This window comes from Coffea arabica, chromosome 8c (assembly GCF_036785885.1).
Source record: "Coffea arabica cultivar ET-39 chromosome 8c, Coffea Arabica ET-39 HiFi, whole genome shotgun sequence".
In the NCBI taxonomy this organism is placed as follows: Eukaryota; Viridiplantae; Streptophyta; class Magnoliopsida; order Gentianales; family Rubiaceae; genus Coffea; species Coffea arabica.
The window spans coordinates 3,257,033-3,269,367 of NC_092325.1; the positions used below are offsets into that span (position 1 = coordinate 3,257,033).

Here is a 12,335-nt window from a genome sequence, read left to right on the forward strand (position 1 = left end):
TCCTTGATCTCTTATTATTGACAATAACTCAAATTCAAATGCCAAGCGATTAGAAGATTACTCCAAAGGTTCCTTAAAACCGTGTGTGCGTCTGTCGATGCTGATGATAGACAGATTATCCATCTTGCTTTCGATGTCTTCCTATTAGCTGGTACTAGATATCAGTTTCAGTTGACAAGAGGAAATTAACGCAAAACCGCCAAGCCATTCAAAAAAAAATTTTGAAAAAAAAAAAAAACAAGTAGGAGACTGAACACGTAAGATTTTATAGGCTAGTATTACATGGATAACCTGCAGTACAGAATTTTTGCCTCGGTATAATGTTCCCTTTGCCAGATATTATAAGATCAGTTAAATTGCACAGAAATAACTGTGGCTTAAGAATTGATTTGTCTCCAAGAACTTTTGTTATAGTAGTAGATTGTAATCTTTATGTTATATCTATCCATCCATAGAACTTTAAAATCTGTCACTCTGATCCAATTTCATTGCTAAAATCTCGATCAATCTTTTTCGAAAAAATTCACACCACTTGCATTACTTCTGCAGAAATACAAGGTCACCCCAAATCAAATTAATTGTTAGAATATGTAATCATGTTTACTAAAAGGAGCTGGTACAAATCACCTCTGAACTAATAAGGAATTACATTAACTCTAATACTCCATGTGCAAAATTCGAAGATCTTTCTACTATTTGAAAGGGTAAAGAAATCAATAGCGGTTTAGACATGCCATTTCACAGTCTTTTAATTTAGGGTAAAAAACGAAAAAACCTTCTGTGGTTAGCCTAATACACAGAAAAGCCTCCTATGGTGTCAAAATATACAATACGACACCTCATGCATTTTGGTCGTTTCATCCATTTCCATTAAGTTTAACGGATTCCGTCACCTTTATAATTTAGTTCAAAACATGAGGGGTCGTGTTGTATATTTTGAAACCATGAGAGGTTTTTCTGTGTATTAGATTTACTACAAGGGGCTTTTTTGTTTTTTAGCCTTTAATTTAAGTACATAGCATATTCCATAAGGGATCGGGGTTCTAAAGAAAAAAAATTGTTTACATCAACATTTTGATGGGAAGATCATAATTAAAATATCATGAATTCGGCACTCCAAGAAAAGTTGTTTGACATCATGTAATAACTAGAAAATTTCTTCGTTATTCAAAATGTTTTTCCAATCTCAGATACTTTGAAACCCGACCCTGATTTCCTAATCAATTCGCACAACAAACAAATTAGAGAACACAAATCTTGAACTTGAATTGTAAAGGGCTCATATGCAAATTTTGAGAGGAAATTTATCAAATTGCAAATTTTGTAATGGCACGTTCCTTGGCACAAGCTTTAACTTCCACCTGATTCGGAAAATCCCATGTATTTTTCCTTTTTGTCAACATAGAAATCTTAAAAATTCTTTTGGTTGGATTCAAGCAAAATGACGAAGAATAGATGGACAAAACAGCCTTTTACTGTTCAGTCGCAGCCGCTACGGGCTAGACCAGCCCATCATCTCTCGGAGATTTCATCCAAGAGAAAGCAACGATAAACATATGTGGTCGTATGGTTTTCAGCTTTGAGAGGTCAACAGCCACTGCATTATTCTTCGCTTGTTCCACTAAGAATTTTACCACAAGTTAGTGTATTCATTTTCTTAGTATTATAAAAGATCAGTTATTTTAAGGCAATGACGTAAGAAATGGTAAATTTTTAGTTGCAACACTGAGCTATTATGCACTCTTTCAAGGGTGGCTGCTTCTAGGCAAATCTCTTGGCTGTTTCTGCACCCCTACCTCCTTTATCATTGAACGGTCATTGAGGGGTCTTAACTAGTGATCCGAGCTGTTTCCCTCTCGATGATGAAGCTTATCTCCCATCGTTTCACTGGCCGACCTTAACTCCTGTTATTTTGAGGTCATATCTAGTATTCAAAGTTTGTCTCGATTTTGGTACCGCTCTCGTGGCCCGCACCGAAACAGTGTTTTACCCCTAGATGTCCAGTCAACTCACGTTCCTTTTCTCAACTACCAAAATCTGAATATTAGGGAAAATAAATCTAACCAAGAAACAAGAATGATATCGGCTGGTTCTTGGTCGTTCCCTGAAATGTCACATTCATACCAATTTCTTGTTTTTTTAACAGTCATATCAATTGTCCAAAAATCTAAACTGGAGTCTCTAATATTTTATGGAACATATAAAACGAGTGCCCTAGCCATCTATTTAATCTTAACAAGTCCTTTTTCTCTCAACTCTCAAATTCTTGAGTCCACCTCTTTTTGCCTTCAAACAAACATGGAAATTATGCAGAAGATCATGGCATATGCCTAGTCTCCTCAAAATGAAATCAGGACATAGCTCTCACCATGCAAGAATAAGCCTCCTGCATGCATGGTCTTAATAATTAAATTTGATTGCTCAAATGTTGACATTCGCTTAAATGTAACATAGATAGACCAATTCGCTGGATCTTTGAACTTTCTTTTTCAAAGGGTTTCCCTTTTCAGTCTTACTTTCCTAAATAATCAGAGCAGATTAGAAGGAAATTGTTCTTCACATTCAATAGATGCATGTCCCTATGCACCTAACGGGTAAGTGTTAGCGACCAATATGTCACACATTTGATTTTTGTACTTTAACTTGCAGGCTTTCGGTACCAAATTTGGCTGCCAGTTCGTGTAAATGGAGTAATGGACAAGCTTGCCTTAGACCTTACCATCAGATCGACTATTCTCTTGTTGACCGTGAAACATTATTAAATATCTCACTATCAACGTTGTTTGAAAACAAATACGACATTATTTTGTTTTTATCTACATAAGCAGCCAGCCAATGTTTAAGTTTGAAACATTTTAGAACATTTTCAATGCATTGCGTGGGAGTAATACAGACAGACTGATGAATGAAGCTTAGCGATCTATTGTGGTAATAGCCGGGAACTAAGCCACTCTTTTAAGAAGAGACTAGTACGTAATACCTCGCGTGCTTTGCACGCGATCGTCTTAATTCAAAATATGACACTTTTACGATACTAAAAATCTTTGTTAAATTTTGATTATTTGCTTTAGAATAGAATACTTCTTATATTTTTCAATTCCTTTAATCAATTTTTGTAAAACATTTTTAAATTTTGAACTCTTATATGGAATTTTTTTTTTGGCTTTTTTAGACAAATCATGACCCAAACTCTGATACACAAGTATTGATTCTTTGCAAGAAATGTACATGCATATGTCGAGTGGGGAGTAACAAATAAAATTGATAAACACTAGTAAAGTAAAGATTTAACCTGTAAAAATAATTTTTAAAGAGTATATAACTAGAACCTGATAATTAATGATCCGCCACATCTAATTATTTCTAGTTTCTCTTTTTCTTTTTAACGAAGGAATTCTTTCTCTTTTTTTTTTAACTTATTTCATTTTATTATTGTCATTATCTGTTTTAGTTTGAATAACTATACATCTAATTTGTTCTTTTTTTTTTTTCTCAAAGGAAAAGGAACTATGGCAACGAAATAGGTTTGGTTTTTGGTTTGTTTACTTGGAGTCTTGGATATGGCTACGTTGAATAGTAATCTCAATTAAAGCTAAATCAGTTTTACATTTGCGATTTGTCATGTCAATTTAACTTTCCTTTTCTTCTGATGAATTTGAATCACATTAATCTAGATGCAATGTTCATTGAATTTGAGTTACATTTGATTTACCTCCAAGAACTTTGTTTTGTTCTCACCTTAGATGGTAATCTTTACATTTTATCTGTCAATCCATAGAACTCTTAAGATGTCACTCTTACATAACCTTTTAGCTGGAAGTCAAGCAAATGACGAAAGAAATGGACAAAACTGCCTTTTACTGTTCAAAAGCAGCCGCCCATTTCTTGGAGATTTCATCCCAAGCAGAGAAAACAACAGCCAACAAATGTTCCTATGGTTTTCGACTTTCGGACGTTAATGTCTGCTGCATCATATCTTGATTTGGTCCACTAAGAATTCTACAAGAACTTATTTTAGTCCATTTCTCAGTATTCTTAAAAACTAGCTATGTTATTTTAAGGCAAAGATGTTAGAAAAGGTGAACTTTGGTTGCAACAATTTATCTTCCTCAACTACCAAAATGTTAATACTAGGGAAAATGTAACTAATCAAGAAAGGTACTATCTGGTTCTTTGGCTTACTCAAGCTCGAGCTCGACTCAAATTTTAGTCGAGTCGAACTCAAGCTCAAACTTGAAAAAATAAATATTTTATTTTTTTTAAAAAGTGAACAAATAATAATTTTTCTAATAAATTAGGAATAGATATGTAATTTTACTATTAAAATAAAAATACATTTAAAATCGAGTCGCATCGCGAGTTAACGAGTTGAGTATTTTTAAACTCGAGTTCAAGTTCGAGTTACTCGAATTCGATGTTGACTGAATTCAAGTTGAGTTTTGACTTGAGATACTCGCAATCGATTCGCAAATAGCTCGATTCGTGTGCACCCTACAATGGCATCACCTGTAATATCACATTTGCACCAATTACTCGCCGTCATTATGCCGCGAATGATAGTTGAAATTAGTGCCATGCATGGACATGCATATCCAATGCTTTTCAATAGGACCACAGCTAGCCATAAATGATAACACAGCCTTAATTAAGCCTTAAAAGCTAAGGGTTTGGATTATGTATAGTAAATCAGGACATCTTATAAAAAAGGAAATCTTCTTCCAGAAAAAAAAATAGGAATACAACACATGTGGCTTTGACCATGAAAGAATAAGCCTCCCGCATGCGTGGTCTTAATAAATCTCATAACTAAAATGTTGACATTCGCTTAGAAGTAACGTAGATTGACCAATTGCTGGATCTCTGAACTTTCTTTTTGAGAGGAAACAAAGTTTCCCTCTTCAGTCTTACGTACTTACCTTAATAATCAGGGCAGATCATGAGGAAATTGTTTATCACATTCGACATATGCACTTAAACTTGTATGCCAGATTGATGAATGAAACTTAGCAATCCAGCTGAGGGGGAGTAGCCACCACCTAAGCCACTAGTTTAAATAGAGCTACAATAACAATGAAAGTTGTAGCCAAAAGTTTTAGAAGGACTTTGTATTAAGTACTTTTCAAAGCCGACTTGATCTTACTAGGATCAATATTGTCAGCAATTTCAGATAGCAGTTGGACAAGTTTTTAGGTAGAAGAAAGAAATAAATGCCTAGACAATGATGATCCAAGTCCATCAATGCATTACAATCTTTTTGTCCAAATGATTTGTGTTGCCTGAATTGATCATTAGAAGAGCTCAACCGAGTGAGTACATAATGACAATAATATGATTTTAGCACCTTAATTGTACTCAATTGGCTTCTTCAACTCTGCAATTGCTCCCATCAAAAAGGAATTGCACCAAATTGTCTTGCTCAAATTAAAGTGCATTGGTTAAAGTTGCACATTTTTTTTTTACAATTTTAGGTGCTCTATTTCCCCAAATTTGGAATTGAAGGAATGTGAAGTTTTAGGGTAGTAAAATGGATCCAAAAGCGTACAAAAGCATGAACTTGTTGGGATTGAAAATGAAGAGAAAGGGCTGGTTTGATCAAAGTGTCAAAGTAGGCAGTTGGGATTTGCAGATGAAGAGAAAGAAAGTTGTCTAGGTTGGTGTGGGCTATATATATAATTAAAGAGCTACCGTTGGTGAAGGCAAGATGAACCGTGCCATTCAAAGCAGCAGTTAGAGACTTCTTCTGTTGAAGAAGCCATATTAAAAAAATGGTGTTAGAGGATGCGAAAAATAGCTCCTAACTTTCCCAAAAAAAAAAAAAAAGGAAAGAGAAAATGACGAGAGCATTGCTGACGATTTCAGTGACATTTTATTATGACCAGAAAAAAATTATTTAAGAAGAGAAGCAGCCTGGATAATTATTAACTAATTGCACTTCACTTACCCTGGCTCCCAAAAAAAAAAAAAAATAGAGTATTGCAGCTAGTAGATCAGTTCAATTACTAATACGTACATAGCCCAAAGTTCATATACATTCACAAATTACAAAAACCAATTAGCTCCCAGCAAGCAGAGTCAGAGCTAGGACTCTATAATTAAGGGGGACAATAATCAACTCAATCAATAGTGTATGGCTTTTAAAATATTAATTTTACATCCCTTACAAACTCAAATTAATAAAATTTGTTCTTACCTAAGTTTTTTTACTACTTTTTTTACCTAAAATTACCATGTAACCCACATGCAGTTTTTTTTTTTATATACAAAAATATTTCTCGATTTTAGTGGCAAAAATGAATATAAATTAGGTCAGATCCCATTTTTTTAGAAGAAAGAGTAAATATGATTGAGGTTAGATCCTACATTTTTAGAGACAAAAATGAATATGGATCAGGTCATTTGTTTAATTACAATAAGATCTAACCTTTTTGCTCTTAAAAAAATGACAATGTGTCAGTCACGTAATGGATTCAAGGTAAAAAATAGTCGGGATCAAATTTTATTGACTTGATTTTGTAAAGGATGTAAATTTATTATTTTAAAAGTGAAGGATGAAAAAATTCATTTAACGAAATATATGAGGTACGTTTTGAATGATTTTTCCTTAAAAAATTGTGAAAATTTTTAAACTTAATGGCTAAGTTTTGAAAGTAGAAGAGGTTAAAGTAATCCTAATAGCTTTTTTTTCCTTTTTCCTTTTTGGTAATATTAGAATTCTGATATGTTACTACACGTCAAGACTGTAGAGTACCAAACAGTTCTAAGCAACTTCCAAGAACTCGACTCCGGTAAACTTCAAAGCTATTTATGAAACTTGAGTATCTGTGGAGTTTGCTTTAATATGTCAACCTTTTGCCTTTCAAATGTTGATGAGATCACATTCTCCTTTCGTGCAGAGAATTGGCTTACAGTCAACTTCTACTTTTGTTAAGTAGTTGGAGAAAATCTATTTGTAACAAATAAATATTGATTGGGAAGATATTGATTTGACCTGGACTTGTATGTGGTACCTTTGTCCCTTTGCACATATATACACCCCATTGGGTTCAACTTTCTAGAAAACAATTCAAGCTGTAAGTTATCGATCTCCTAAAATTTTAGCTGCAGAAAATGGTTAGATCTCCATGCTGCGAAACCAATAATGGCTTGAAAAGAGGGCCATGGACAGATGAAGAAGATGAGAAATTGATCAATTACGTGCAAAACTACGGCCATGTAACCTGGAAAAGTTTACCTAAGAAAGCTGGACTGAACAGGTGTGGAAAGAGCTGCAGATTGAGGTGGAATAATTACCTCAGGCCTGATATTAAGAGAGGAATGTTTTCGGACCAAGAAGATCGCCTCATTGTTGAACTCCATTCCATTCTTGGAAATAAGTATGTAAAATACGACAACATTTTCATCTTATGACATCTTAAATCGCATTGAAATTATGATGATGAATTATGATTTATTGCTAATCAAATGAACATTTTTCTGCAGGTGGTCGAAAATAGCTGCACATCTTCCGGGGAGGACTGATAATGAAATCAAGAATCATTGGAATACAAAGCTGAGGAGAAAGCTTCTCCAGCTTGGGATTGATCCTCAAACTCACAAGCCAGTAGTGCCTGATATTAACCAAATTGTTGATTTTTCTCGGTTCTTATCAGCATTTAATCCTGCCAGCAATTTGATGAATGTCTGGACAAATGTTCTACTGTCACAAGTTGATGCAACTCAACTGGCGAAATTCCAACTACTGCAAAAGCTACTGAAGACAGTTAATCCAGGTCCAGCACAAAATAATCTTGTTTCATCAACCAGATTCATCAATGCAGATGGTGCTCAAGTTAATACAGATTTTATCCTACCAACCCTGCAATCTTCGGATTTTGACCCCACTTTTCCAGATAATAATTCTGGACTTTCAAATGCAGTAACGTTCTCTGCTCAAAATGATAAAACAAATAGCTTGAGCAGTACGACTTCCACCAGCACTCAAACGAATAACTATCTTCCTTCAGTTGTTGAAGCAACAAGAGCTCAAGTATCTTCTTCTGTTGACCAAGTTAATCCACCTCAAGATCCATTAATGACTTCGTCCATCATTGATACATTTGATGCTTGGGAAGAACTCATGGATAATGAACCATTTTGGGAAGATATTCTGGCCTAACTTGCAAGTCCATACACCGTGCAGAACTCTTTTTTTTTTTTTTTTTTTTTTTTTGTAATTCTGATGTCTTTTACAGGACCTTTGCTATTCTTTCTAGTCTACGTTGGAAAAATTCAGTCATTGTTTTGGTTCTTTATCAATATTATCTTCTTTTATAATTGATATAGCTCCCTAGTTCATTTTCTCTTTCCCTTCTCTGGCTGCTTTGGAATGTATTTTGCAGAACAAGGTAACTGCCCTTTTATGGGCTAAAAACCCACAGCTGTTTTTATAGCACATCTCCGGTCTTTCTGCCATTCAATATCTCACAAACCAACCTAAACTGCTAACTTAGGAACACTCGTTAGAAGAAAAATAAACAAAGGGGCAATGTATGGCAAAAGGAAAAGGAATGAAGAAGAAAAAGAGCAACTGCCATATCCTTGTCCGAATTTGACAAAAAAAGAAAAAATATCCTTGTCTGAGAGCTTAATTATCCTTCAATTAGGAGCCAGCCGGTATCTTTCTTCACCAAACTGGGATCAATCTTAGTCACCCGCAAATTAGATAATCTTGCACCAAATTTGTTCAGATACTCTACCACAAGTGCTATACCTACTCCTATAAAATTTAGAAATCAAACTATGCTGTCTCGTGAAACACAATTTTTTCACTTGCCTGGAACTGAAAATATTATTGTACCTTTTGTTGTGTCTACCATCTGTTGGGCCACATCACAACTTTGGATATTCTCTGTCAATCTTCTTTTTCCCTCATGGGAGTACAACTAGAAATACATGAATTGTGCACAATCAGATATCAATAGTTGAATGTCAGAAACTCTGATGACGGAAAGAAGAGAAAAACCAGATTTTAAGTAACAGATTCGACATTCTTGGCTTTGACATCTACTATTGTTCTATTTCTGGATTCTATTTGACGTTTCGAATCAAGTACAAATTGGAGGAAAGCTCGGTTCTCTGACTCAATTAGGCTAAAACCGACCTCTTTCTTCACTCCACTGTCATCCATCAACTTCCTCACCTTTTCCGCACCATCCCACTCACCTTTCAATGCATATATGTGTGACAGCAGCACATAGTCACCGCTCTCATCATGATCCAATTTGAGCAGTGCCTCGTTTGCCCGCCTCCCCAGCTGAACATTACCATGAATTTTACAAGCTCCAAGCAGAGTCCTCCAAATGATACCATTTGGCTTAATCTCCATGGTGTCTATGAACTCAAAAGCTTCCTCCAATAGACCAGCACGCCCAAACATGTCCACCATACAACCAAGATGCCGTATGTTTGGCAAAATCTTATACTGATTTTTCATTAGATTGAAGTATCTGCGCCCTGCATGAACTTTTCCAGCATGACTACAAGCTACCAGTACCCCGGTAAATGTAATCTCATTGGGTGCAAACTTTGTTCTTCTCATTTTTTCAAAAAGATTAATGCATTCCTCTGGATCACCATGGAAAGCTAAGCCACCTAGAATGGAATTCCATGACGTGACATCTTTCTCTTTCATGCCATGGAATACTTGAAAAGACTTCTCGATGCTTCCACACTTAGCGTACATATCGATAAGCGCATTGCCAAGCATAATGCTCATCTCCCCCTCATCCATATCCAAAATAGACGAATGCAGCTTCTCTCCCACATCCAAAGCTCCCGATTCAGCACAAGCAGACAGGAGGCTCAACATGGTAACCTCATCTGGGTACTCTCCAGCACTCCTCATCTCGCGCTGAAGCTCAAAGGCCTGCTGATACTCAGCGCGAAGAACATATCCAGAAATCATTGCATTCCAAGTAACAACATCCCTCTTTGGCACCATATCAAACAACTCCCTCGCACTCTCCATCTCTCCTTGCTTAACGTACCCCGTGATCATCACATTCCAAGAAACCAAATCTTTTTCTGGCATCTCATCAAAAAGCCTCCTTGCCATGCTCAACTCCCCTCTCCTTGCATATCCAGCAGTCATAGCAGACGAGGCAACAACATCCCTCTTCGCCATATCGTCAAAAAGTGCCCTGGCAATCCTTATCTCCCCACAATTCGCATGAAAATATATAAGGGTATTCCTTGTAAACTTATTCCATTCAAAACCATGTTTCACAATTTTCCCATGCACAACCTTCCCAGAATTTACCCAAGAAAGCCTAGTACATGCCTTGAGCACAAATTGAAACGTATAACAATCAGGCCTTACGTAATGTCTTTCCATCTGGGCATAGAGCGGCATAGTAACGGATGGCTTGGAACTCTGAGCAGAGCCTCGAAGCAAGGTGTTCCACATGAAGATATCTGGTTCGGAGATTTCAGCGAAAAGTTGGTGGGCATAATGGATGGCGGATGGCAACGCAATTGCAGAGGCGTAGATGAGTTCTCTGAGAGCATGGGAGTTCGAGTTAAAGCCATTGACTACCATCAAGGCGTGGATCTGCTTCAGGGTTCGGAAGTTCGTGCAATTTCGCCATAGATTTGAGCGTTGGTGGCGTTTACAGCTCTTGTTTGCTGTGGCTTTTCTGATCATCTAATTTGCATCTTTACTAGAACACACGCTATCCAAGTATACTACATGAAATGAAAAAAATGCGCACTTTTCACTACTAAACTACATGAAATAATGAGAATATGAATTCGAAAAAACACTTCTGTATTAAGAGCTGAAAAAGTTTGTTCTAAAAAACAAAAAAGAGCTGGAAAAGGAAGAAAGAATGAAATATGAAGTAGCCGATGTTGATATCCGTACTGGGCTTCCTATTGTTACGCGGTTGTGATTGATTCGGATTCATTGAGAAGAGAAGTGGAAAATGGGCCTCATTTGCCCGGAAGACTATTGCGAGCAATGGCCCTGCAGTTGACCCAAAAATTAGCAATCCAATCTGCCATTCTTAGTTCGTTCTTCTTAGACCATCATGTCTTGTCCTCTGAATCGTAAATACTCTATAGAGTGCAATTGGGTCGAGTCGACCTCGAGTGTCATTATGCTCGAATTTGGACTCAATGACTTAAGGGGTGCTCGAGCTAAACATGTGCTTGAACAAGCATGAGAGTCGAAGTTTGAACTCGACTCAAAGGTTCTTATTTGAACTTGAACTTGATACGAAAAGGATTGAAATAGTTGTGAAACCTAATCAAGTTCGAGCTCGAGTTTAGTTAGCGGTTATAAGTTTTTTAGTAAATTTCACAAACAACTTACCTAAAAGGTTAATTTTGTAATATTTAATAATTTTATATATAAAAAAAGCTACTACTTGAATTAGCTCATCGAGCCTTTTCGAGTACTGGAATTCGGAGCTCAAACTCGACCCAACATTGATCAAGGTCGAGCTCGAGTCGAACTATTGACCGATTTACTTGCGAGTTCAAAACGAATAGCTCGAATCTTCTACACCCCTACTCCAAACTCCTCCTACTTAAATAATTTACACACTATGAATCTTAGGGATGTTCATGGACTCGATAATTAGTTTATTTGCAATTTTTCTAATCATAATTACATATACTGGTTGGGTAGAATTGTATTTCATCCTCTAATTCTATGAATAGGTTAACCTACGAAATATGGTCAAGCATAGAGAATAACGTAACCTTCTTGTAGTAGATGAGAAAAAACTACATTAATAGAGAAAATAATAAAATACTTATCTAAAGTAAATAAGGGCACTTAATCTTGCAACTCTGGAAAGTCTACTAACTGTTAACCAAAAAATAATACATAAATTAAAACACTGAATATTCTGAGCATTAGTTCTGATATTCTCTATTTCTTGAAAACTATCAAATCATTTTTGAATAGGAATAACAGATTGCTCCACAACCAAACATGAAAGCATTAAAATTCAAAAAACAAAAATAGTTGAAGTGCATAGATTTTATGAGTAAAGAAAAGAAATTTTGGAAGAGACAAAGAAACGGACTAGTTCAGTGAATTGAGTTAGGGGCGGCGAATATAGGAATAAGGGAGGCTAATAAACCGGAGTTAATGTTAACTAATTAAGTTTATAAGTCGTGAAAACATAACTAGTATGCATTGAGCCTCCTAACATTTTTTTTCCCGATCAAATGCAAGTTTCATTAACGAATTATCAGATTTGTCTAGTTTCTCTCAATGAGAGAGCCGGAGGAGGTTTTGATAGGAGGACTTTGTTAGCATGGAATTATGTATTCCTTATATTTCAATT

At 35.9% G+C, this 12,335-nt stretch overlaps 2 protein-coding genes across 2 annotated transcripts; one reads left to right on the forward strand and one right to left on the reverse strand.

Moving 5' to 3' along the window:
- Nucleotides 1-7,107: 7,107 nt before the first annotated feature.
- Nucleotides 7,108-8,155, forward strand: LOC113707100 (transcription factor MYB41-like). The gene is made up of 2 exons (XM_027229261.1): nucleotides 7,108-7,373; nucleotides 7,480-8,155. Exons 1-2 carry the CDS (start codon nucleotides 7,108-7,110, stop codon nucleotides 8,153-8,155), a joined length of 942 nt encoding a protein of 313 aa, XP_027085062.1.
- Nucleotides 8,156-8,858: 703 nt separating this feature from the next.
- LOC113705680 (pentatricopeptide repeat-containing protein At5g15300-like) lies at nucleotides 8,859-10,904 on the reverse strand. The gene has a single exon (XM_027227596.2). It carries the CDS (start codon nucleotides 10,679-10,681, stop codon nucleotides 9,008-9,010), a length of 1,674 nt encoding a protein of 557 aa, XP_027083397.1. The 5' UTR covers nucleotides 10,682-10,904; the 3' UTR covers nucleotides 8,859-9,007.
- Between the last annotated feature and the right edge of the window lie 1,431 nt (nucleotides 10,905-12,335).

Excerpts from the sequence above, each read along its gene's own strand:
- LOC113707100 (XM_027229261.1), top strand. The coding sequence starts at position 7,108 with ATGGTTAGATCTCCATGCTGCGAAACCAATAATGGCTTGAAAAGAGGG. Across the intron at positions 7,374-7,479 it reads CATTCCATTCTTGGAAATAA|GTGGTCGAAAATAGCTGCAC; the intron begins GTATGTAAAATA and ends ATTTTTCTGCAG.
- LOC113705680 (XM_027227596.2), bottom strand. The coding sequence starts at position 10,681 with ATGATCAGAAAAGCCACAGCAAACAAGAGCTGTAAACGCCACCAACGC.